The following is a 25,572-nucleotide window of genomic DNA, read 5'->3' on the forward strand; positions in this document are numbered from 1 at the left end:
TGTCTGCAAACTGTCTTTCATATGATGTGGTAGCTGTGTGAAAGTGGCCTAAAGCAACTTTAAGAGAAATGGGTTATTATTTTTGTTTAGGCCACTGCGAGTTTAGTAGATAACTCGCCGCCGAGCACACGTAGCTGCGTTGTCACATTCGGCATCAAGTTAGTTTTAGCCTGCCTGTGAAAGCATACTCTAGCGAAGCCGGTATGCTTCCATCACTAGTGAATTCTAGTTTGAACGCGGTTAAATCAAAGACAGCTAGAGGAGGAACGAAAAATGCATCCTTACCAAATCCGATACACGTTGTGAACCACGTTTCGTTTATTTATTTTTTTCTAAAGATTTTTTTTTTATTCTCACAGCCGAGTTGATTTCTGCCGCGAAACTTGGAAAATTCTTCTTTGCTCCAACACCGCGGAACGTCTTGTCACATTTTTTTTTGTTGCAAACTCTAGCGCGGTTGAGCACACGAACATGTAACGTAGACTACGACGATGTCTTCTTTGTTGTCTACAGTCGCAGTTCAACCTCAGTGCATATCTGAATGAGCGTTGTCTGTCGTTTAATTCGGCAATCGGGACCGTTTCATCGGTTCCACGCCTTCTTCCCACACGACCGGGACAAAAACAAAAACCTTGGAACCCCTCAACAACTCGAGGAACCCGCCGGACACAAACACGGACAGATCCGGCCACTGAACTCGCGAACGCGTCGTTACAGTCCCGGACAAAGTTTGTGGGGTTGCAAGAGCGAGGTTGCACGTCGGCAACAATTGTTCGCCCGTTGCGGTGTTTGTTTTCACCCTGCGACAGAATTTGTGCGGCGAAACGCAATCTTACACTGTCAACACCCACCAGCTGACAGGAGGCTACGCACCGGCCCGGGCCAATCAGCAGCTAGCCTCCCGACCTCGTCACCAAACTCCGGAAACCAGGTGGGTCACGTGGTGCGAATGCACGATCGCTGATTGGCCCGGGCATGGCGGCCGGAAGGCCCCGCCCCCGACTGGTAGTTTAGCGTCCCTTTGCGTCCCGTCCCGACATCCTGGCTGCTGAAAGTTTCATGGGCCCGTCAAGCTGGAAAGCGACCAGCAGCAAAACGAGCGTCTACGGCGTCTACCTCCGTTTGGTGTACCACTTCCGGTATCACGACAGGTAACGGCGTGTCAATTCTATGACGTCATCGGGCAGAAGTCGAGAAAACCGCACACAAGGACGCGGTAAACCCACCAGTCGGAGAGGCGTATTCGAGGCGCCATAGTGCAGGGATCCCGTTCCACTGTTGTACCGCTCCACCACTGCGAGAATAGGAATGACTAGAGCGCATCTGACACTCCCTTTGCTAAAAAAAGAAAAAAAAAAGACATCAACAAAGCAAGAACATTACGACAACGAAGGCAGCTCTAGAATGTGTGTGTACGGAACGCTAGAAGGGGTCTTCATAAACCCACGCTCTTTTTCTTTGTCATTAAAAAAAAAGAAAAAAGAAAAGGTGAATCGTGGTTCGGGTGTCGGGTCTCACGACAGCGTTACACTCACATACGCACACACACGCACGCACATACACACGCACGCACACACACGCGCGACGGGCGAGTCTGTCGGACAGGCACACGGTTGCATAGCTGGTGGCGCGGTGGCCACTCCTCGAGGGACGTGTCCCGTGCGTGAAGTTGACGAACAACGTCGGTACTGGGGCAGCCGCTGGCCATCGGGGTTGAGAGGGGAAAGTCCGTCGGGGAGTGAGTCCGGCGCCGCTACCGGACGTAGAAGGCGGCGTCGGCGCTCGAAGTCTTGGCCGACGCGTTCTTCTTGGACGGGGGTCTGGTGAGGCGCCGGCGAAGCTTGGCCATGTTATCCACGATCAGCTGGTTCTTGGGGTCGAGCGTGAAAGCGGTCTGGTAGTGGCGGAAAGCCCCCGTGTAGTCGCCCTGCAGAGACGACACAAACCCAGAAGAGCCATAAAACGTACGCTTGGGTTCTTGCAAACGATGCGGATATGGAGGCAGTACGACACAGTTAGCACGAACGAGGGACAGCCGGGTTATCCTTTTTTTTTCCTTTCAGAATCGAAAGATTACCGCTTAAACTAATATACAGTTCTGACGGTAGTAGTAAAAAGAAAAATAGAAAGAGAGAGAGTGAGGGAGAGAGATAATGGATGTTGTATTTTGGAGTGTTTGACTCTCGTGGAAAAGACACCGGCTAAAGTATTAAAACTGCTTCGCGGTAACAGTGTTTCGCAGTGCACTGTACGTGTGAGCGAAGCTCAAGGTTAAAGCCCGAGCATCTGGCCTTGAGCGATGCTTGCACTGCTAAACCAAAACTTGAAAGCGGAAAAAAAAAAAGAAAACAGTTCAATGTTGATGAATATTCTCAGAGTAACGCATTCCATAGAATCTGTACGAAGTAAAGAAACGATCGGATAGGATTATCTGACTGGGTTATGCGGGCCATGTCGACGCCAGGAAAACGAAAAAAAAAAAGAAAAAAGAACGATTTATGCACACTGCATATCACAGTATTAACGTGAACACGACATTGTCGCTCTTTGCTTTTCTTTCATTTTGCTCCGAGAGAGTATGGTCGGGCAGGAAACTTTTCCGCTTAGAATACTGCACCGAATGGAGACTTTCTGCAACACAAACGTATTTTTATTACAGTACTTCAATTTATACGAAAAATAAAAAGGGGGAAAGAAAAATCCGACGAACCCGTGTTCGCACGAACAATGTCGCGCTGTGCGCAAGATACGTGTGCATTGCGGCAGTTGAACATCCGGTGAATCACCAGTCGTCGGAAGGTGATAGGCGAGTTGGTTTTTGTTTATGCCATCTATGTTAGAACCCTCGCAAAATAATTTCCGAGAAAGAAAAATGGCGTCTCTTTCGGTCGCTCACGAGAATTAAGGCCCGATTTGATAGCAGACGGCGGCCATGTTGTAGCCGCGGCAACGCAGATGAGAGCTGGAAGGCGCTGGTGGTGGGGAGGGGGGGGGGGTGCACTAGTGATGACATCAGATGTGGAAGAGGGCGGGCCTTGACCTCTTGGATGAAGCGGTAAACGCTGCTGCCCACGAAGCGAGCCAGAACGCGAAGACGCTCTCGCGACGCCAGAGATTGATGATGCTTTTAGGGGTTTTTGCCAGCCGCAAGGATCGCTGCTTCATCTTCGTTTGAATTGCGTCGTGTTTAGAGGGTTACGTTTTAGGCCAAAGACTGCATTTCTGGGAGCGGGTGAACGAGAGAATGGGTCGTGTTCCCATAGATTCCGAAGAACTTACGAAGTTGCTGACGTGGCGCTAGAATACGAGACTGTCACATTCGTCAAGGTCGTGAAACTCATAATAACTCCGGAAAACGTTATTGAATGTATTGCAAAACAAACAACGATACGGCAGCCGCGAATCTGTTGGCAAAACTTAAGTCGGCTCTATACTAACGTTTGCGGTACTTCCTGTTTGCTTTTAGAATCGGCAATCACATGATAAACAGCAAGGAAGAATCGTTTTCAGCTCTCAGGAAAAAGAGTCACGTGGTTTGGAAAATCACTTAACGTCACCCCTTCCGGTTGGTGACCCAACGGAAGTCGTGACGTGATCAGCGAAATTCTTCCCTCGAAGGGGTGGTATGAAACCATATTTGTTAGAGCTCGACATTGGAATTCAGATAAAGTGGTCATACGTTTTCAGAGATGTTGAGATCTTACCTGAAGATGCCTGATGACTGCGAGGTTAAGGTGGGCATGAGCCAGCTCCGGGTCCAACCTGATAGCTATCAGGTAGCTCTGCGAGAAGAAATAACAACAGTGGCAATAGTTGATCTTCACTAAGTTTAACTATACGCATTACAGGTGCACCGTTATATATCACAATAGAACGTATCTGCCATTGAATGGTGACATAACCTAAAATGAAACGAAATAAAACATTGTCTAGTGCCTACCTCATCTGCAATGGTAGTACAGGTTCGGCTGAAATTCAAATAAAAAAATAGAATGACAATTGATGGACAGCTTTTTAAAGGTTTTAACTTCCTGTGTTTCCTATAAAGTTCCTGTTTATATTTTCTGAACTGGTTTCGATCCGTATAATACTCACCTTAATTATACGACGCTCAAAAAAATAAATAAATAAATAAATAAAACCAAGCTTAGAACCAATGCACTAAGGCGCATGTTAAAGGGGTACGGAAACCAAATTCTGGAGCTCATTTCCTTGTTTCAACACGACGCAGGTAGCAGCACAACCACAGAAACATAAATATTGCGCTAGAAAACGCAAGAAAACATATTTTAAAGTGAATTAAACGATAATCAAAAACCACGTGGTAGTTGGTTATGAAGCTTCAATGGAATGTCGTGACGACAACATGCCTCTGAAAGCAGCGCCGCAGCGGTATGTCCGCTCACTGGTATAGATTGCCTAGGCCTGAACGCAATACTGAGGCGTCTTGGTGGAAAGAGCCAAAACGAAGTGAGCCACCTTGGTTTCAGCTCTCGCGCGACGTGCAAACGCGTGCTTCGGTTGTTCTCAGGTTTGGTGCGCGTGCTGGCCCCGCGATATCTACAGCCCTTGGGTACTTCGACAAAGCGGGATTGTAACGCGTTGACGCCTCCAAGTGGCAAAACTCGTCACTACGGTACGCTTGGTCGTCCGAGGCATGATGACGTCAAGACGTCTGCCGGATCTCCCGAGATGCATCGCGCTCCTCCATGGCTGATTTTGAAGCGCTCGCCAAAATCGCGGCATTTAGAGCATAAAATATAGCCATCTGCTCAAAATACGACCGTGCGATTATTCATTACAGGCTTAGCTGATCATATTGAACTCATTTCTTGATGTTTTCTCTATATTTCAATTTTCAATTCCGTATCCCTTTAAGTTTAGCGGCAGTGTAATGTTTTAAAGCATGAAATGCTGTTCCATGCTACCCCGAATCCCAAACGTTTCTCCGTCCGTGCATTTTCCGCTAAATTTAGCGGGGAAAATGCCGTCGTGTGACGTCAATTGACGTCACGTGTCTTATACACCTTAGGAACATTGACGGAACGTGACCGCTACGTCAACTCAGTTTCTCCGCTAAATATAGCGAGAAAAATAACGTCTTGTGGCCAAAACATATATTAAGTTTCCCCGCTAAATTTAGCGGGAAATTGACCCATACACTAATTCTGTCACCCTTTAAATTTAGCGGGGGAAATCAACGTCACACGACCTATAAAACCATTCAGTTTCCCCGCTAAATTGAGCGGGAAACTATACATCACGTAAGCACCAATTCCCTGTAATGCATTTTATGCATTATAGAACTTTGACGGTAGAGGTCGCTGCCACTGTTTTTTCGTGATGCTTCTCCGTAACGTTACGGTCATCTCAAGCCACTTCCATGCCGCGTTAATTAAAGGGGTCATGCAACGATATCGCGTTGGAATGTTCATGACTTTGCAGAGGCGTACTGGTCTTAGTCTGGCCCGAGTATACTCGCACGGACCGTCACTGATTCAGAAGCGCCTTGGTCGCAGTGGCATTGCGAGGATCAAAGGGGGACTATTTCTTTCAGTCTCGTCTTCGCAAAGCTCGATGACGTAATTGTAGGATCGAAACCACCCGTCTGACGACAGTCGAGTGTGGCTCATGGTTTGGACACGAGAACCGCGTGAGCACTCGACTTCGGCTCGTAACAATCAATGCCTCGGCGGACATTCGAGTAGTGGCTCGGGTCCAGCCACTGCGGCGATGAGAATAACCGACCTCTAACAATGCCTGGAGCTCGGCAGGCGTTTACTGCTTTGCCGAACCCAGCGCGTGGCTATGATTCACGTTGGCGGCATAGGACAGGCACCAGGTCACGTGGCCGCTTGTTGTGGCTCCGAGTTGAGGGGCGGACGATGCTCATATTTCTCAGATTTATTTTCCCATTGCTTAGAAAGAAAAACTAGGGCAAGTATATTCGGTTATTAACGTTAGGGAGTGATTCTGAGTAGTATTTAGTGAAATTAGAAAAATCGTTTCATGACACCTTTATTATATAGATGCGCCCATACACAGCCGATGTTTTCGGGGACGAACGCGGTAAATGTGTTAATTTTTGTCTCGTACTTGTGGGCAACTCAGGTTATAAACGATTTCGGGAGAAACGGAGTTTCCCATATTAACAAGACATTACATCTTTAAAAAAATGAAGAGTGAAGGTGAAAAAACGGGGTCGTACCTCTGCAGAAGAACTGAGGTCATCCAGGTCCTTGAGAATGTCACCGTGCTCGGCGTGGAGCCTAGCGCACGACCGATCATCGACAGCGCACAGACGGAGCGCTCTGAGAATGAAATCCAGCGCCTGCGATGACAGGTAAACAAGGAAAGGGAAATTTACAACCCGGAGAGCACAGGTGTATTAGAAACGTCTCGTGACTCGCTACCGCTTTTCTTTCTTCTCACACAATCGAAAGTGTAGTCGGCTACGAGTTAAGAAGGCACCAGTGGCTCCTCCCACACCCTCGTTTCCTCAGCCTCTGTTCCTCCGCGATGTGCAAATAGTTCGCTAGAGCAGCCATCTTGAAAACGCCGCGCGGGCATCACAATATTCGTCGGGACTACTTCATCTTCTGGTTGGTCCGCGGAAAGATTCGATTTCGTGGCTTGAACGTGGTAGTCTTTGTATGGAGCATTCTGGATTTGTATTCGATTTCAGGAGGCCCTGATGGGAAGAAGTGATCAAACTATTCTACAGAGGTCGATCGAGAAAATGAAACACGTTTTTTTTTTTGGCCAGCATAAATAAACTACGCATCGCAAAAAGCTGGAACTCCGGAAAAGTGTAACGCTTGCAATGGTGAAAAAAAAAGCGGAAGTTCCAGCACATGGCACATGGCGCTCCAGCACATGGCGTCACAAAATACAAAGAAAAAATTATCTTTGAGTCGACATCGACGTAAGCTCAAATATGGTATTAAAGGGAAACTGAAGCGGTTCTCTATTTGAGAAAAAACATTTCAATGGCCTTCATTCTACCTCCAGGATCAGGAATATCAAGATTATTTTTCAATTTGGTGCACGGAGGCTTCAGAAATTAATTTTTAAAGTACCGCCGAAGCCCCTCCTTCCCGGGGCGTGACGTCACACTAGGAGCGTTCGGAATATCTGCTCTCGCGCATCTTAGCGCCTGTCAAAGCTATGCACGCGCACTCTTGCTATTTTCAGAAAGGTCAGAAAGAGACGTCAAGACTGGTGTCAGTGCGGGGAAATATACCTGGCAAGCTTGCCGTTGCACGCGCTGAACACACGAGCGACACGCGCTTGGAGGCCCGAAGATCCTAGTATGACGTCACGACTGGCCGAATGTTTTTTCTCTTTTTTTCGCTTTTAGTTGCATCTTCGGGGAAAACAAAAGTGATATTCAGATTCACGGGATAAAAATAAGCCAGAATTCACCTCTAACTCGTTTTTTTCAAGAAGTGTTTCAGCTTCCCTTTAAGGACGCCTGTAGCATTTATTTCATTAAAGACTTGTCAGTAAGAAAGATAATATTGTGTTTTTTATTGTGTTTACTGAAATCCATGCCACACGCGCCCACAATCTAACTTTTTTTTATGACTTTGGTGGACATCGGTTGTTTTTATTTTGTAATGTTTTTCTCCAGAGAATGTCAGAAGCTGTGGTTATGAAATTCGAACTTCCGAATTTTATAACCACAGCTAGCGTAACATTCTTACGGAGGTTCAGTTGTCCAGAAGGCGTGGTTTTTCTATGCTGGCCGAAAAGCCGGGTTTCATTTTCTAGATCGAACCTTGTAGTTCTTTTTCGCTTACAACCCTTCCTTACAACAACCCCGCTTCCACAGACCTCATAATTATTTTCACTGCGTATTCGAAATCCACCATGAAGTGCGACATCACGAGGTTGGCCGTTATACGCCGAGCCTAAAAGTATCTACCATTCAATAAATCTCGCAGAGAACCGAAATGTCAAGCAACCCTGTCAGTATCGGTTCAGGAAAACGGCGCCACTGTCTCTTTGTATGTTTTCCATCCACACTAAGAGACTCAGTGAACTGTCAGTGCCGGGAACGCTTCGCATGTTTCACTACACTCTAGTTGTGCTGAAAGCCTCCCCACTATTCTAATACCTCACTATGCTCATATTGTACTTAACTTTCTGAACTTCCAATAGTGTATTAATCTTCCAAAAGGGAACTGGCTTCACTATCTCAATATGGTACAACTTACAACGGTTAAACCAGCTGCACTCCCAACGTGGTACTATTTTCACTATCCTAATACGATACTGAACACCCAATATACAGGGAGTTCCCCAGAAACAAGAACCGTGTTCTTGTGCCCGGGGAAACAAACTATGCACCGCACAAAGCTCAAACTTTGTGAGAATGTGACGCTGGCGGTAGGGACAGAACGTGAAATTTTGAAAACATCGGATATTGCCTATATTTAAAAGTAATCGAGAAAAACGAAATTTTTTTACGAGCCAACGTCCACCTAAGCCTAATATTCTTAAAACAAAAACAAAAAATGACACTGTGAGGGCATGTAGCATCTATTTAATTCAATGAGAAAAAAAAAAATTATCAAGAAACGGAATATTGTTTTATTTCTTGCTGACATGTTTTTTTCACTAAAATAGATATTACAGGCGCCCAAAGTATGATTTCTTGTTTTGGCGATATTAGGCTTAGCTGAACATCAGTTCATAGAGTACTTTCGTTTTTCTCAATTATCTTTTGATTCAGGTTTCATCGTTCTCTGCAACTTTTGCGTTCTATTCATACCGCTAGCGTCATATTCTCACGAAGTTTGAGCTGTCTGCGACGCACTATTTATTTACACGAGTCGAAAAAAGAAAACAAGAAAACACAGTTCTCGTATCTCGGAAATTTCCGGTACTTGTCACCTATGAAAATGTGCTATTGAACTCTCAGTATACCAGTGACCTCACTACCCTAACATGATGTTTAACTCCCAATATGGTAATGGCATCACCGTCCAAGATGCTAGTGAGCTTCCAATATACTAGTGACCTAACTACCCCAATAAGATACCCAACTCTCAATATGGCCCTGACCTCTCTATCCTAATAGGCTACTGACCTCAGCCGTCCGGTTGGTATGGTTGTAAAGCAGCGCCGTCTGGTGCAACGCCTCCCTGTGCGATCCGTTCCTGTGCACGGCCTCCAGAAGTAGGTCTTCGGCGGTCCGGAAACTCCTTTGCCGCATCATCAGCTGCGCCTGCAGCGGCATCGGGCACATGATCGTCGTCGTTCGTCGTCGCAAACAGCGGTCCCGGAACCTCTCAGGAATTAATGAGCACTTTCGCCGTCAATGTAGGCCGGCGGGACACCAACGCCACGACCAGCTTCACCCCCCTCATTCTCCGCCATAGCATCGCTGCAAGCCGTCGCCGCGGTGGCGGCGGCTCTCCCGGCCGGGTCTCTCGGCTTGGATGTTTGCTTGGCTATTGGCTACACTTCTGCTTTTGCTCGTAACGGTTCTTTCTTTTCCGGCTCGCTCAAAATGGCGTCACCTAGGATGGGTCCATTTACGAGTAGGCTCTCCGTGAGATGGTTCGCGGGAGCTCCGGGAAAAGAAGGGCGGAAATCGAACAAAGAAGCCCGGCGCTGACAGCAGCAGCAGCAGCTCGTCTGCTCGCTTGGCAAAAAAACAAAAACAATAAAACAAATAGCGCGGACTTTTCTTTTTTTTATTCTTGAGATGGACCGTTGACAAGGTTACGGACAAGCACAGCCAGCAAGGCCGGACCATCCAGCGTGGATCCGCGCCCACATCGCTTTATTCCTTTCGTTCGGTTGGGAGCCAATCAATTACCCGGAATGTTGCAACGTTATTACGGCCATTGGTGGGCTGAGCCAGTCAGACGCTGTGAATTAAGGTGAGACGCTACTCTATCCTTGTGGATCTGCACGCAAGTGACTCGGTTTCGGTCCAAGTAAGAGAGGAACGGAGCATATACGAGTCCGTTTCGGCAGGACAGTTCCCATGTCGGTTTTTTTTTTTTTCTTAGCACTTTTGCGCAGTCGTTTCATGCACTGGTCCCGCGTCTCGGCTTGAAGTATGTATGTACCATTTTCGGAATGGGGAACACGTATGTTACGACCCTGTTTATGTAGCCGAGTTTCCGCTCGGCTACATAAACACACAAGACGTCGCGAATGACCGAAAATAACTTGTGTTTCTGTCGCTTCGATACGCGGTTGGGACGACGCAAGTGGTTCTGTCGGGGCTGGCTGAAAACGAATAGTCTTACTCTTCGTGATTTTTCCATCCCACACTCTTCATTAAAAAAAAAGAAAAAAAAAAAAACAATTGAAGACAGGACCCGGTAAAAGAATTATATGTGTAGCCGTTTGCGGTGACCAGTTCAAACCAAAACTCAGTACCAAGTCTTTTTTTGTCGTTTCTTTTTCTAGCTGTATTATTGAGAGTTCCTGTGGTTGGATGCTGAGCCTAATGCTTTTCGCTGTCAGAAAAGAGAAAGAAAACTAACGACAAAATAATAATATCGAACATAAAAAAAAAAAGATCAGAACATAAAACAAGACAAAGCTTTACCACTAGCTAAAATATGAAGCTGTTTTTGTTCTACTATGACGGGGTTTACTCAATAAACAACTTTGAATTCATCTGCACTTTTAAATTTACGACATTCTTTTTTTCCCGTACCGTTTTCAGTGATGAGACAGAATGATCAATCTATCTCTCGTGTTTACAACGATACCCAGTGATTCAAAACCGCTACCTTTTAGCTAGAGTGCTTTAAATAAAACTATTCCGACATAACTCCGGTACATCTGAATTAAATCGAATCGGCCTAATTTAAATAAAATAAACATAATAATTATTACATAAAAATATAACGATATTTTTTTTACCCGGCTGCGAACACCGTGAGGTTTGTATGAAGAATGAGCAGTGATATTGCGGCATTAAGCTGTCAGTTACGGGTTCATTAAAACCAAAAAAAAAGGACGACTCATGCTAGCTCAGTAGGAGGCGACGTGAGAATCACTCACGTAGTGGACCTTGCTGTCGAGGTGGTCCGGAAAGAGTAGGTGCACCTGCTCGTAGATTTCCCTCGCCTGATCGGCGCGCCCAGCGTTGATGTAGAACACGGCCAGGTTGTCCATCACCTGCGGGTCCTGCTGAACCGCCAACGCCCTGGTGCGGAAAGTGGGAAAAGTAAGTCGGGGAGTCAACAAACACAGTATGTTTGGTGGTCGAGGGAGCGTAACACCAGACACTTTACAACTGCCGAAAACAATAAAAATAGCAGATAAAAATAAAATAAAGTGAATTAAGGAACTCAAAGGAAGTTTGCATGGGATGGCGCGTCCACAAATGGAAAGATACTCAGATCTGTTGTCTGCATGTCTAGGGGGCTGGAACTTAGACTGTCAGACCGACAGGTCAAAATTATTTTTTTTTTATTATTATTATCTGACACGAATGAAAGCGATTCCTGTATATTACACTCAAGATTCGAAACTTGGGAATTCAGTATTTGAGTTGTAAAAAAAAAAAAAAAAAGGGATTTTACAGCGTCGAATTCGAAGTTCCCGCGCGATCCGTGCCAGCGCAATGACGTCGAAGATTGAGTCGTCCTGCAACTCGAGTTTCTCTCACACCTCCGTTTCGTGTTCGCCCGCGCCCCGCTAGGGTGCCTGCATGTCTGTCTGTCTCAGGGTGAAGACATCCATTGTTGCCCTGGATGTGTCAGCGCGTGACGCTCTCGAGCGCTCGGTGCGTGACTTGGGCAGTAAAATGGCGTCTATGTGTTAGCCAAAGCTACGCGCTCGAGCTGACTGACACCGGATTGCGCGCACTTCAAAATGCATAAAAAAAAAAACGATTGGGCGGAAAAATGGCTGAGATGTCACCACTCAAGCAAAAGCGCGCGTGTGTATGAAGGCACTCTACGCCCCGCGATCAACCGCTCCGTGCGCGCCACCTATCGCTGTGAGCAGACGACGCTTCACTTTCGTGTTAGTTCTTTTTAAGGCTCTTTCGGCGATCTCAATTTCTTTGAAACGGTATGAGGTCAAAAAGAACGGGCTGTGGGCCTTTGGGAGCGACGTGAGGTGCCACATAGCGCCGGTTCTGCGTGAAAGGCTGCCCCGGCGGAGTCACAACCGAAACCATGGTACGCAGACATCAAACCCAGTTGTTTTGACCGTTTGACTATTTCCTTTTCGAAGTCTGAGCTGTTGTCGGGCGCCTAAAGAAGAGAACTTCGTCCGATTCCCCGACTCAGCGATCATCCTTAGTGCTACATGCGTCTAGCACCACCATATTTTTCTAGGGAGGATAAAAATCAAGGAGGCGACATCACTCAAAACTCAGATTTTGGTAGATAAAAAAAAAAAAAAAGAAAGAAAGAGAAGGCCGCAATGCGTTCGCAATTGCGTTAAAAAAACATGCTTTACGAATCCCATTAGTAAATATTATAGAAATGTCGTTTACAAAGCTTCTTAATTTCATAACCGATTCCATAACAAATTAAAAGTGAGGAATGGAAGAGAAAAACGTCAAAAATAAAAAGCGCGCGTGCGTGGGAATTTTTGTCTTGTTTGTGCTCTGGTATTCTTTTTTTTTTGCGTGTCTATGACGTTTTAGACAACAAAAACAAATACGACATTTAAAGTGTCGTGCCCCTTTAAAATATTAACATTCTAAATGCCTCACACACACACACACACACACACACAAATGCTTATTAAAAACGAAAACATGCATTTGTTCCCCTTTCCACTGTCTCTTATTCCGACCGCCAGGCATCGCCAATTTTCGCCGCACACTTGAAGAGGCGGAAGCTCCTCGCTTCTGTTCTTCACGTCTTTTCCACTGGGCGGCGTCGATATCTCTGGAGTTGCAAACAGGAAGGACATTTGCGACGACGTCGACATACCACGGCCCTCAAACCTAACTCTTGCTGGAGAGCCTACACGAGGTACCATGCTTGTAGAGTGACCGGTCATGCGCTGGCAAGCGCGACTACTTGAATCCAACAGCGACGTGAATTAACGGAAGACCATCAACGCACCCTCACTGTAAACGTAAATGGAGCGTAAACATATTTTCTTTAATGAAAATAATCCCTGGAGAAGGGGAAAATAATCCCTGGAGAAGGGGATTGTTCCCCTTCTCCAGGGATTATTTTCATTATTCTTGTCCAGCTCGCTTGCACCTTTGCATTTAATTGCATTATAAAGATTTTTTTCCTCGCTAAATTCAGGGAGAAAAGTTTCTCCGCTAAACATCAAAGCATCACATGACGCCATGGAGTCACGTGACTCCGTGACGTCACGTGCTACGACCCCCCCCCCCCCCCCCCCCCCCCCCCAACGAAACACATCCGGGGGGACCCGTTGCGAAATCTCGCCGTAAAACACCGGCTGAATTGTCTCTAAAGCGCGCGAGGCCGCCACACCGATCGCTAGATCACGGATCTCAACTCCGAGAGCGAGTTGACTTCCCTTCCTGAAATTAAGTCTCTCCCGGGTTAAATTAAGAGTATACGAAGAGGAGCTGCCGTCGACCGTAAAGCCAGGCTCGCACCTATATGGTCGCACTGTTCTTATACATCATGCAAAAGGCAGTCGGCACACAGATCCGGCGTGGACATTGCGGTGACTGGTGTCTTTGCAGACTGTCTTTTGTACGAGGCATCATAGCAGTGTACCCGCCATCTCGCGTATCTGACCGATTAGTGTACAGCCACGAGACGGCGCGGTGTACCGATTCGACGCGCGTTCACACACCGCGAGTCGAAATTCCGGCTTTGGGCCGGGCGTGATGGCGGCGTTAATAGGGAGTTTTCGTAGATCGTTTTCGGCGTCCCGCAAGGCCCTCCGCAACCCGCTACAATAGCGGGAACTCCACATTCGAGGCTATCGGCGCGCAGGCGCAGTAGCAACTTCTTCGTTGCGGAACGCTTAGCGGAGGGGGCAGCGCGGTCTACGAAAACTCCCTAAAGAATCGCTAGCGAGCGAAGTCGTCGATGGACCGCGTGCGCACGGCGTTGGCGGTATCGTAAGTGGCCTTGGAGACTGCGACGCCCGCAAAAGAACGGCCGGCGAACGACGAACGGGTCCCGTGTAGGAAGAAATGCTCGAGGTAATCGAGCGCGAAATGGAAACCGAGGTGTAGAGCCCTCGCTCCTCGAACGTTCGACGAAAATACTCTCGGTGTATATGCGCTTGCATATTACGCGGAGCTAGAAAGCCTCGACATATTGGCGGGACAAATGCAAACGTTTCCTCTTCTTCTTCTTTTTTCTTTTTGCTGAGTACGAGTTGAAATTTATTTTGTTTCTGGCAACGCCAGTAATTTTTCTTCGTACCGCATGTTCGGGAAGGTGTTTTTTTTTGGGGACAATTGCTAAAACTCACGCGTAACATATAAAAAAATAAAAATAAAAGTGTGATGACGCACGTAGAACACGTTATAGGCCTGGCTAAGCAAGAAACACAAACACAAAAAAACGGCATTAATCTTTTCTTCTTTTTAGAATAAATATTTTAAGGCTTTGACTTCTTGAGGAACTTAGAGCGCCCCACTGCGACGGCGCAGTGCCAAGCTCCGTGGAGCACCCAAAGCTCGTAGTCGAAATGCGCCTAGCAGCAACGAAACTCAGGTACGGAGAGCTGCGGCCACTACGCCCAAAGCACCTTAGCTGGACGGATCCACGCGACAGAACCCTTTTCATCAAGCGACGGCTTAATCCAGCCCGTTTCTAGCCTGAAAGGATGAACCCTATACTCAACGTACGTAACATTAGCGCTAAGCCTTTTAATAGCGGAAACCCCTAACAAATTAGAAGCCACGCGTCCGCCAGCGAACGCCATCTTCAGGTGTTTGTTCCTATACCTTTTGTAGAGGCTTTCGGCTTCGCGATTGAGCTTCATGCTGCGTAGACTCCTGGCGGCGTTGAGCAGCGCCACCGTGTGGTTGGGTTGGAGTTCGAGCGCCCGCTGGTACTGACGCACGGCCTCTTCCACCCGACCTGCAAAAAGCAAAACGAAGTGACAGTGGGACGATTTTCGGAGTACGGAGATATCTTCACTGTCGTTCAAACGCGAGGCACAAATGGACCTTTTTAGAGTAAGCTTCCGCGCATGCGTACACTCCCGCCGTCGCCATTTTCGGAGGGCATCGGGACGGTGCCCTCCAAAAATGGCGACAGCCACATTCATCTTCGCGCGTATTTAGCCTATTTTGACGCTTTGTTTTTTAGTATCGGTAGCATGGGGTATAAAGAACACTGAAAAACAATACAACGGCACGATGCCAATGTGTTTTGACGGGCGGAGGCATGTTGGGCTGCTCTTCATTTGTAGTTCGCAGACAACTCCCCAGACGGCGCTCGTTACTCGAAAAAGGCCCATTGAATCTGCCGTTGCACTGCCATTGCATCGTGCGAAAGAGAGTCACAGTATCTGAGGCGTGTCCGCGGATATTTCTCTCGTCATATCTGCGGAGAAACTCCGTGTCCTTTTGCACCATGTGTACGAGCACAAGAAACGCGGTTTTAGCGCTCATTTGGTTTCGTACGGGAGTCCTCGCTACCGAAGGGCGTTGCACATCCCCCCTACAGTTTGTTCAAAAAGCGTGGTTACTCGGAGGAGCTGCGAGTAAAGGCTCGTTCACACACTTGCGACCTCTTAGAACCGAAACCTCTTAACATCTCTTATGACAAGAGGACACACTGGCGCCATCTATTGGGTAGCAATGTAAACTTGGCGGTCCGGCATATTTTCTATTTCTCTCGTGCATTATCCTCTCTCTCTTGGCTCGAAAAACTTTTGTCAACGTTATAAACGAGCCTTTCTCATAGGTATTGCGCATATTTGACATCGGAAATCCCGCAAAACCTTCGCTTTTGTGAAATGCATTTCCAGGGTCACCGCATAGATGACGCCAGCGTGCCAGTGTGTTCTCTCGTCCTAGAAAATTTTAAGTTTTCAACAGGTCTCGTCTCTCTCGGTCATACTCGGTTGCAACTCTGTGAATAGGCCTTAATTGTACGTGCAAACCGCCTTTCCTGTTTGTATTTTTTTAGTTTTTTAAGTGAATTATTAGTGTAAGCGCCATTCGCCGTCTTTTTGGCGTAACGCCAAAAAGCTTAGTTGCGGGTTTCCGTCTCTCGTTTTGCACCAAGAGAAAATAGAACGTTTCTCTGTCATATGAAAAAAAAAAAAAAAGCTGTGGATTGTAAAAAAAAAAAGAGAGAAAAAAGTCTTTGAAAGACTTGTGAGCTAAAAGAAATGTGAGGTGAAAGTGCGTCACGAACTTTATTTTGTTATTAATAATAATAGTATCGTACTGACGCCGGAGACGCGGATAACGCGTTGGGTTAGGGAAAGTATCAGTATACGCACTAAGAAGTGCTAGTGCACCGCAATCTTACACTGCCGAATGACATCACAGTTAACAAAAGTATAATAGCAAAACAACGCAATATTTGAAAAAAAGGGACCTAAAAACAATTGGTTGCACTAAAATTGCTGTTGCATGCCTCTGATCTTTCCTATAATTCAGTCTTCTTCTCTTTTGTGGTATCAATGATAATGGTCGCAATATATCCTATCAAATAAATGTATAAAAATCAAACAAAATTTCAACACATATTTTGATAAACAATAACGGCGAGTCTGAATATATGTAACGTTTCATATCATCAGAATCATAAGTGAGTCCATTCACGCCGCTACGAAATAATAAGTAAATGAATACCATTGCCCATGTTCAACAACGCTGTCTAATGATCTTCGGCGTCGCCATCTTTTGTATCCACCTAATATCGTAAAACTAAAACTAGAACTGTTCCTTGGGCAGAATTTGTGGTCGTCTCAGTTTCCGCGTCATCTTCCTTCCGTTCCCACCAAAAAATCCGCGCGTTCCCAGCGCATAACTCTTATTCCCAAAGATATACATAACTGCACTCATTCAGCGATGTCTCGTTCATACGGGCAAGTAAGTCCCCCGAGAAAAAACATCCGTAATGTGAGTTGTCCACAATAGCGAAACGAAAAACGAATGTTTACCTTGTTCGATCCCGAAAACGTTGACTCTTCAGTGGAATATCTATATCTTAATAGAACCCCCATTAACGTGACATGAGTGTAGTAATTGTCTTGTTTCGACATAAAAAAAGATCCGTAGTCAAACATGTAGTAATCGTCTTTCGTTGCTCCTAAAGGAATCCATAATCAAACATGTAGTTATAGTCTTTTTTTGGTCCTAAAGAGATCCATAGTCAAACATATAGTAATCGTCTTTTCTTTTCTTTCCACGGTCATAAATCTCTGCCCCGTTTTTCTTCCCTGAATAAAAGGGGTAAAAAGGAAAGAAGGAAAAAAAAACTAATAAAAAAAGGTAAGAAAAGGGGAAAAAAAAAAGTGGCTTGACGAACCATAAACGTTGGAAGCAGACGGGCCTTTTCTGGCGTCCCTTAACGCAAGACTGAGTTCATTGGCTCTGGACGGTGACCCATATTGACTTTGAGCCAGGGGCTGAGTTATGACTCGAGTCTCTTTTGATTCATCCGCGCTGTATTTTGTTTGCTTTATTTTTTTACGTTTCGTCGATTATTTATCCCGCGCGAACTGGCCCTCTTTCCATGAGCTTTCTTTGATATCTTTTTTTTTATTATACAGTTGCTCATCCATACGCTAGGCTGAATGATCCTGCAATTCATCATGAGGGACTCGCTTGGGAGTGCCTCTTCGTAAGCGAAAACAATTGGGACATAGTTGTGGTTCGACCGTGGCATTCCTGTGGCATGCGTCGATCAGCGGGCTAACCGCTTGACTCAACAATTAAGTGATTGGCAGATTTGTTGATCGAGTAACGTAAAAGCCTAGCCTATATAGCTATTTGATATGTTAGTGAAATATGTCGAACTTGTATTGCGTATATGTTTAGACAGCGCAAGGTAGTCAGTGCTAATGGGCGACTGGTGTCTCCAGCTGTAGACGAAAAAACATAAAAGAGGCCATGAAACGATTTCTATACTTTCACTAAATCCTACTCAGAATTACTACCTAACGTTGATAACTGAATAAACTTGCTTTCGTTTTTTTTTTTTTTCTTCTTCTTTTTAGGCAACGGCAGTCGCCAAAAAAAATCGAAAACTCGGAGCCAGAACAAGCGGCTTCGTGGCCTGGTGCCTATCCTATGCCGCCAACGTCAATCATTGCCGCGCGCTGGAGCCGGCAAAGCAGTAAATGCCTGCCGAGCTCCAGGCATTGTTAGAGGTCGGCTGTTCTTAACACTGCAGTGGCTGGACCTCAGCCACTTCCCGAGTGTCCGCCGAGGCATTGTTTGTCACGAGCCGAAGTGGAGTGCTCACGCGGTTCTCGTGTCCAAACCATGAGTCGAGCTCGACTGTCGTTTTACGGGTGGTTTCGATCGCACAATTACGTAATCGTGGTTTGCGAAGGCAAGACTAAAAAAAATAATTCCCTTTTATTCTTGCATTTCCACCGCAAAAAAAAAAAAAAAAAAAAGCTTTTTAGTCGGTGGCGGTGTGTGCGAGTGTACTTGGACCCGACTGGGACCAGCACGCCTCTGCAAAGTCATGAACGTTCCAACCCGATGTCGTTTCGTGACTTCTGTAACCACTGCTAGCCTGAGCTGCGATAACACGAGTGAAGGCCCGAACGATGCTGATCCAGGTGGAAACAAGGAAGGCTGGGGATTGAGGCCGTAATCCTTGGGTTCTCCAACGCGAGCGACTCCACACGCCCCGAGCTGCAATTGACTAGCACACTCGGCCACCGATCTCCCCTATAAGTGTGTGGAAAATCTCAGTTTCCGCATCTTTAGACGCGAAAATTTAATCAAACCAAAACGCATAAATTGCCTCCGGATATACAGTGAATGATGCGGACATCGTTAAAAGACGTCGATCGCTTATTTTTGAATCACACAATTAGTGTCTAGTTTTTCGAGTATTGTGCGCATTATGTTTGTTTCCCGCACAATGAGCACTTAGGTACTTGAATATTGTTGCGTTATTTCCGTTCACACAATTCGCACATAGTCATTTAAGAATTTTCTGCGCATTTTTTTTTTTGTTTTACAGAATCCGCACCTAGTTACATGGGTATTGTCGAAATTATTTGTTTTTGTTCACACAATCAGGATCTGTTTATTGTAGTACTGTCAGTATTTTTTTCTAATATGCAAAGATTGTCAATGAGGCAGGTTTTAAGCACGCACTTGCAAATCTGTAAAACATGACGATCAATTTTGAGTTGACATCGCATTCATAAAGAAATTTAATACGGTTGACGATTGGGCTAGTTGGTCATTCATATTAGCGGAAAACAGACAGCGCAGGGACAAGGAAAGAGTAGAAGGCGGTATACACACACAGCGCTGACTTACAACTCAGCGCTGTGTGTCTATCGCCTATATACTCTGTCCTTGTCCCTGCGCTGTTTGTTTTCCGCTTATAACGAAACATCGCATACTTTAATCTACTTTTCTATGTAATGCTCTTCGATATTAAGAAATTTGTCATGTCGTAGCGCGCGGTTTTTGATAACCTCCTTATAGGTGTCTGCCGCCGGGAGTCTTTAGCCGAGGACTTTCGCAACCAGCACGAACACAATTCGTGTTACCGAAGTGTTTTGCGGTCCTTTCGTGAAGTACAAGGATTTCGAACGGCGTCCATCGCGCTACTGAAGTGTTGCGTAACCATTTCGCAAAATAATGATTTCGTAACTTCAGGGACACGTATTGCAGGATCGCAAACTATAAAACGTCGGTTTTCCAGAACTTTTTTCATTCCCTTCGTCCATCAAATCGTGCGCGACCAGAGACGGTCTGCCTTACATCAAGTACGGTCTCTCGCCCTTCGTTAAACATTCGAATGCGTTTACGCGCCATTACTTCGCCCATTACGATTACTCTATACATTTCGCCATAACTCATAAATGAATCTTTGATTGTCGGCGTGATATGACATTTGTCACGTTCGCGGACATCTTATCACAGACGCATTTTGGGAATCGGTGGACCGTTCTATCGACTTCAACACGATCTTCACGAAGCACACATATAAATTGCAAATAATATTCTCATAAAATGGCGGTAGGAAGTGACTATGGTGCAACACAAATGCGCACGAGGGACTTGGAAGGGAATAATCCTGCTAGATATTACGAGCGGACGGTGCTGAGTTTCAGAACATGCCTCCGTGTTCATATTCTGCACACTGATCGAGAAGGCCACCTTCCTGCTTGGAACTGGTCTAATTATGAACTATATAAGGTAATCAGTGGACGCCATACTTGATAGGCCATGTTTAGAGCGCATGCTCAGAACGAGCTCACATTACTAGGCTGCTTGGACCGTCAATCTGGATGATGCGGATTGCACGTGGCGAAAGAACTGTGGAAGCCTGCCGTCAGCACGCGCTCAGAAGTCGGGCACGCAGCTATGGCCCCCAGTGCATACTCGTTGAGGACCCCGGTACAAGCTCGTCCTCCAGCGCGCGCACGTTGCCTTTCGCCATGATTTAGTGCACGTGCGACGAAGCGCTACCAAAGGCAGAAAGCTCGCGCTGGAGGGGGAGTATCTGCAGCATTCTTAAGCAGTCACCAACCGTAGACCGATCACACCCAAGTGTTCGGCGCACGCGTGACGCCGCCATAGCTTTTGTCCACGGGAGCGCAACGAGCGCGTGCTGGACGCGAAGTGTTTACTACTATCGAGACCGGTTATAGCGAACTCGGTTATATCGAAATAGCGGCTACAGCGAAGCGATCACGATTTCCCATTCCCTTCTGCACTTCGTTATAACCGAAATCGGTTATAACGAAATAGCAGATATAGCGAAGTGATTTCCGATTCCCGTTGACTTCGTTATAACCGGACTACCTTCTCAGCATGTCACTGACAGTTTTGTACACGTTACTCGAAATAAGTAATTGATTACGATTACAACCACCCTCGGTTAGAAAATATTAAATTGGTTTACTCGATTACTTTAAAAGAAAAGTAATTGGCCGTTTCTCGAAAAAATAACGCCTACTCTTCCGGTTACATCAGATTTTCAAAACGACATATTTTTTCTGCCGGTTTGAGAACGGGTCTTTCTGTGCCGTTCAATATTGGATTAGAATCACCGAAATATAAGCTACTCGTACTTGGTTAGAAGCGTTACCGCACGACCGGCGCCATTAGGAAGAGAAGGGGAACATAGTGCCGGTTACAGGTAATGTCAATACTTCTAAAAGTAATAAATTACTCTCGCGATTCCCGTGCCTAGCAAATGTACACAAAGGTTTCAAAAATTACACACATTACAAGTATAACGTTATTCCTTATAATGGATGCCTTACAAGTCCGGTCATACACCCGTTCAGCGCTCATCACTTGGGCGAAATATGCCGGACACTATGGACACATGCGCGGCGTCTGATCTTCGGCAGAACAGAGTGAGTGCGCATGCTCAGAACGCGTTCCACAAACCCTGACACAGAAGCGCGGAGAAGGCGATCGTTGGAACGGTCCAAATCTATGCAGTCCAACAAAATCGCGATGTCGGACGACCGCAGCAATTCAACGTAAACCCCCATACGCCCCCCCCCCCCCAAAAAAAAAAAAAAAAAAAAAAAACAATAACAACAAAAAAAAACAACAAAAAAACAATCAAACAAACGCATTTGTATATACCAGCGCGCACCGCGAACGCAGCTATATCCTGAAATCGTCCATTGCGACGACGAGAGTCCTGCCGGAGTTCCGCAGGCCCAGGAATAATACATTAGGCCCCGAAGCCGTTCGGAATCGTAAAAATAGAAATAAACACACAGAAAAACAAAGACGTCGAATCGCACCGAAGAGAACACGGACCACACCGCGTTTCTTTTGATGTTGGACCGGAGAGAACGCTACGGGCCATCGAAACCAATCCCACGCCGCGTTAATGTCACCTGTCCCTCCGGAAACGCTCATCGACGCTCGCGCGTGCCGTCACGTGGTATGCTCGTAGCGCTGGAGTACTACCTCAGATGCAGTATTGTGGAGGTTACTCGATTAAAAGGGAATCGATGACAACAGCATTTAGTCTCTCTTGAAAAAAGTATTGAATTGGATTACTTGATTTCTCGAAGCACAAAGTAATTGGCCGTTACTTGAAAAAAACTAATCGATATTGAGAAGAGATGTTTCTGCGGTTTTGGAAAAACGGATTCCGCATACTGTTCATTATTAGATTAGGATCACGCAATTATAAACTACTTGCCTTCTTAATCAACCAGTTTTTGTGAACCAGCGTCCTGTACAGCAGACTTAATTCGAGGATTGCTCGGTAGGAAACGGTTTTACGAGCGAAAATGCGCCATTATATAAACGGGAAGAAATAAAAAAGTTGAGCGTTCCTAATATAAAGGGCGGACGCGTCCTTCACCGATTGGTCGCCAGTGCCCACGCGCTGCGTTTTGCCCTGGTCGGAATGATTAGAGTGTAGACGCGAGGCTGCAAAAGCATCTTATAGCTGGCCGCCTCTGTCTCCTTTCGTTCTTAAAACGCGTCCGAACAGAGAGTAGAGGCAACACCAGCTAGCTTTGCGCGTACCCACTAAACCATCCAACCAGAGCTCGCTGTTCTCACCGACCCCGTATGCACTTGTCTGCTCCTCTACCTAAAGTGTGTGCGAAGCACAAGTTCGTCTGCTTCCTACACGGGGGTTGTGATGGTGTCAGAACGCTGAACTCTTATTGGCTGATTGACAAACATAGTGGGTAGAGCTCGACTTATCTAGCATCGAGGTCTACCCACTATCCTTTCGTTTAAAGCCAATCAGAGCTCGCTGTGGTACTGACGTCACTGCAACTTCTGCGCAAAAAGCAGACGAACTAGTGCTCCGCATAGGCACTCTAGGATGGTTGGTGGCGTCCGGTGCGGTCCACCGTAAGCTGTAACGGGGTGTGGAAAGAGAGAGAGAGAGGGAGAGAGGGTGGAGAGAGAGAAGGGGATGGTTGCGGGTAGGTCATCGATTGTTCTTCGCTGCGGACGATGGCCAATTAGAAAGCGATCGCGAGCTGACAGTCCGCGGCGCAAGCGGCAATTACTCGGCGGGGGGGAGGCAGGCTTTGCGAGCCGACGCCGCGGGTGCTTCTGGCGCCCGAGCCTTTTTTGTTTTTCTCGCGCTGTAGCTTTCGGCGGTGCCGATAATCAATCGCGCACGCTGCTATCGCTCGCTCGCTCGCTCGCTGGGCGATGACGGTTCGGGGAGTATGCGTGCGTGGAGACCGACGACGACAACGGGCTGGGTACGGGGGGACGGGGACCATGAAACATGACGATGAGACGACAAGTTCCCGTCCGACCCTGTATGCGTGTCGGCGTCGTTTCGTAGCGCGGTTTTTTGATCGAGCCGTCGGAAGCATGGGTCATGAAGCGAACCTGCGTCGAAGTTCGAGCTGAACCTGGTTCGACATTGGTTTCGAATTTGTATAGCAGCGTTTAACGAAAAGTTCGACTAAACTGTGTTCGACACCTTGAATGCCTGGGAATTGGATACTAAAAGTTGACAACCCACACACAAACCTGTAGACCACAGTGTTGTCCTACGTCCGGGGGGGAGAGGGTTCGAGATGTTGAAAGTCCACCAGATCGGTTACATGTACTTTGTTATTTCTATAATTGTGCTGCGTGTTTGTCTAGACGGCGGAAAGTTAGACAGCCTTTGAGGGCGTCCGATGTCTCCGCGGCAAATGAGAAATTTAGCCAGTGTAGTATCGCCGCAAGCCTGGCGTCTTTGACACGCTCCACGCAGTAGTGACGTAACGACACACGACCGCAATGTGCTGTACGATGCTCCTCCAGATCGAAACGGGCAGGGGCGGGGTCCTGAACCTTGGGGTTCTGGGTTCTGGAGCGCGAGCTTGAGCTCCACGTGCTCCAAGCTGGTGTGCCTTAACGCACTCGGCCACTGAACCCCGAAAAGTTTAAGCAAAGTTCCGACTTTTGTGCGCATGCGCGCAAATTGAGAAGAAGCTGGCTCCACCTGCCGGACGGAAATTCATTTTATTTATTCAGTTATTCGGTACCCACAGCGCCTTTCGGTATTATAGCGGGGGAAAAACAAAAAGAAAAGCTAACGGGTAATAATTTTTTAACATTTTAAATGTTGTTTCACATGATTAAACTAACGAGAGCGATACAAGTAGATATGTTTGCTTTTATAGTCTGTATAAGCATTAGTGATCCTGTTTGTCAGATACAAAACGAGCTACTTTATGAATAGAGTTCCGTGCTTTCGGTAAATACCAATCAATTTTACCGATTATTCGGTAAATACCGAATAATCGGGGAAAACTGATAACAAAAACCACCAGATGTGAGCTTTTCTTGATTAAGGAAAAAAAAATAAAAAGCTTTACGGGAAGAAAACATTCGTCTACAGCTTGTCTACAGCTTTATATTGTCTTCATCTCGAAACACAGCTCCCAATGAACTGTCCGCGAGGCCTTACCTTGCTTTGGAGCCACACATCTTGTGTCCGGGTCACTCGTATCTTCCCTGGAAGCTGCAGAATCTGTTTGCCCGTTATCTAATATCCTTAACATCTGCCCTAAGACACCTGCATTTTTCTCGTCCAACATCAAAAATTGATACCGAAAAACAGCGAACCTATAGGACAAAAATAAACCCCGAAAGAAAAACAACCTCGAACTGAAAGAAAATAAAACCCGGAAACCCGGAACTCTACTTACGAATTGTTCTTTTTTTCCCCCTTAAATTCAAACTTTTACTTGCAGAATACGGGAAACGCTGAATAGAATTTGAACCTGCAATTATTCAGGAGGGGGCGATAGATTTAGCCGGATCGCTGGGGTTTGTAGAGGAGGAGGGAAGGATGGTTGATGAGTGCATTGTAATAACAAAAAGAGATTGGGGAGACTGGCGGAAATTATCTAGGGAGAATTGAACAACGTACAACTAACTAACAAAACTGGGGGAGACAGGCGGGTCATACGAAAATAGGGACTCCCTCCCGCGTGGCTCCGGCCCAATGTCTCACCCCTGTCTCCCAGTGGGCCCCGTGCTGGGATAACGCCGACGGTGTCTGGTCCACGCACTGGCTCTGCCCGCGCCTCCCATTGACCAAACTCTCTCTATATACGGCTCTAATTCCATCCGTTCCATCCATTCATCTAGGGTAGTGACGGCGCAAGTTTCTGCTCGTTATAAAAAGGTACCGTTCGAAGCATAGCCAAACCAGTGGAACCTCGCGGTTCGACGAAATTTCGCAACATCACCAGTTATAAGCAGAAACGGTGGTGACAAGGGGGTAGGCGGAGATGAGCCGGAAATTTGGAGCCGCGTACGGCGGCGACGCGTTCCGGAAAAATAGATTTTTGTTTTCTTGTTGCCGTCGATAACATGGAAGGAGGCGTGTTTGTGTCGCGGCTGCTTCGAGCGGGTAGCTGTTTTCGGTCGATTATCGCGGGTGTCCTGACGTAGGATGGCGCTTGGATTTGGGGGGGGGGGGGGGGGGGGGGGGGTCGGAGTCGTTTATTGAAAGGATTGTT

The 25,572-nt window shown here is 46.6% G+C and overlaps 1 protein-coding gene across 1 annotated transcript in view; it reads right to left on the reverse strand.

Annotated features, from left to right (window-relative positions):
* Positions 1-200: 200 nt before the first annotated feature.
* The window catches only part of LOC8037894 (protein O-mannosyl-transferase TMTC1), a 42,216-nt gene continuing 16,844 nt past the window's right edge, over positions 201-25,572 (reverse strand). Inside the window, exons 6-11 of the mRNA XM_040222162.3 lie at positions 14,888-15,023; positions 11,035-11,179; positions 9,095-9,232; positions 6,209-6,331; positions 3,705-3,782; positions 201-1,927 (exon numbers count right to left, since the gene is read on the reverse strand). Coding sequence (XP_040078096.1) covers positions 1,754-1,927; positions 3,705-3,782; positions 6,209-6,331; positions 9,095-9,232; positions 11,035-11,179; positions 14,888-15,023 — 794 coding nt within the window. The 3' untranslated portion in view covers positions 201-1,753. The remainder of the gene's footprint in view (positions 1,928-3,704; positions 3,783-6,208; positions 6,332-9,094; positions 9,233-11,034; positions 11,180-14,887; positions 15,024-25,572) is intronic.

Source organism: Ixodes scapularis, unplaced genomic scaffold, assembly GCF_016920785.2.
Source record: "Ixodes scapularis isolate PalLabHiFi unplaced genomic scaffold, ASM1692078v2 PGA_scaffold12__126_contigs__length_90152505, whole genome shotgun sequence".
NCBI lineage: Eukaryota > Metazoa > Arthropoda > Arachnida > Ixodida > Ixodidae > Ixodes > Ixodes scapularis.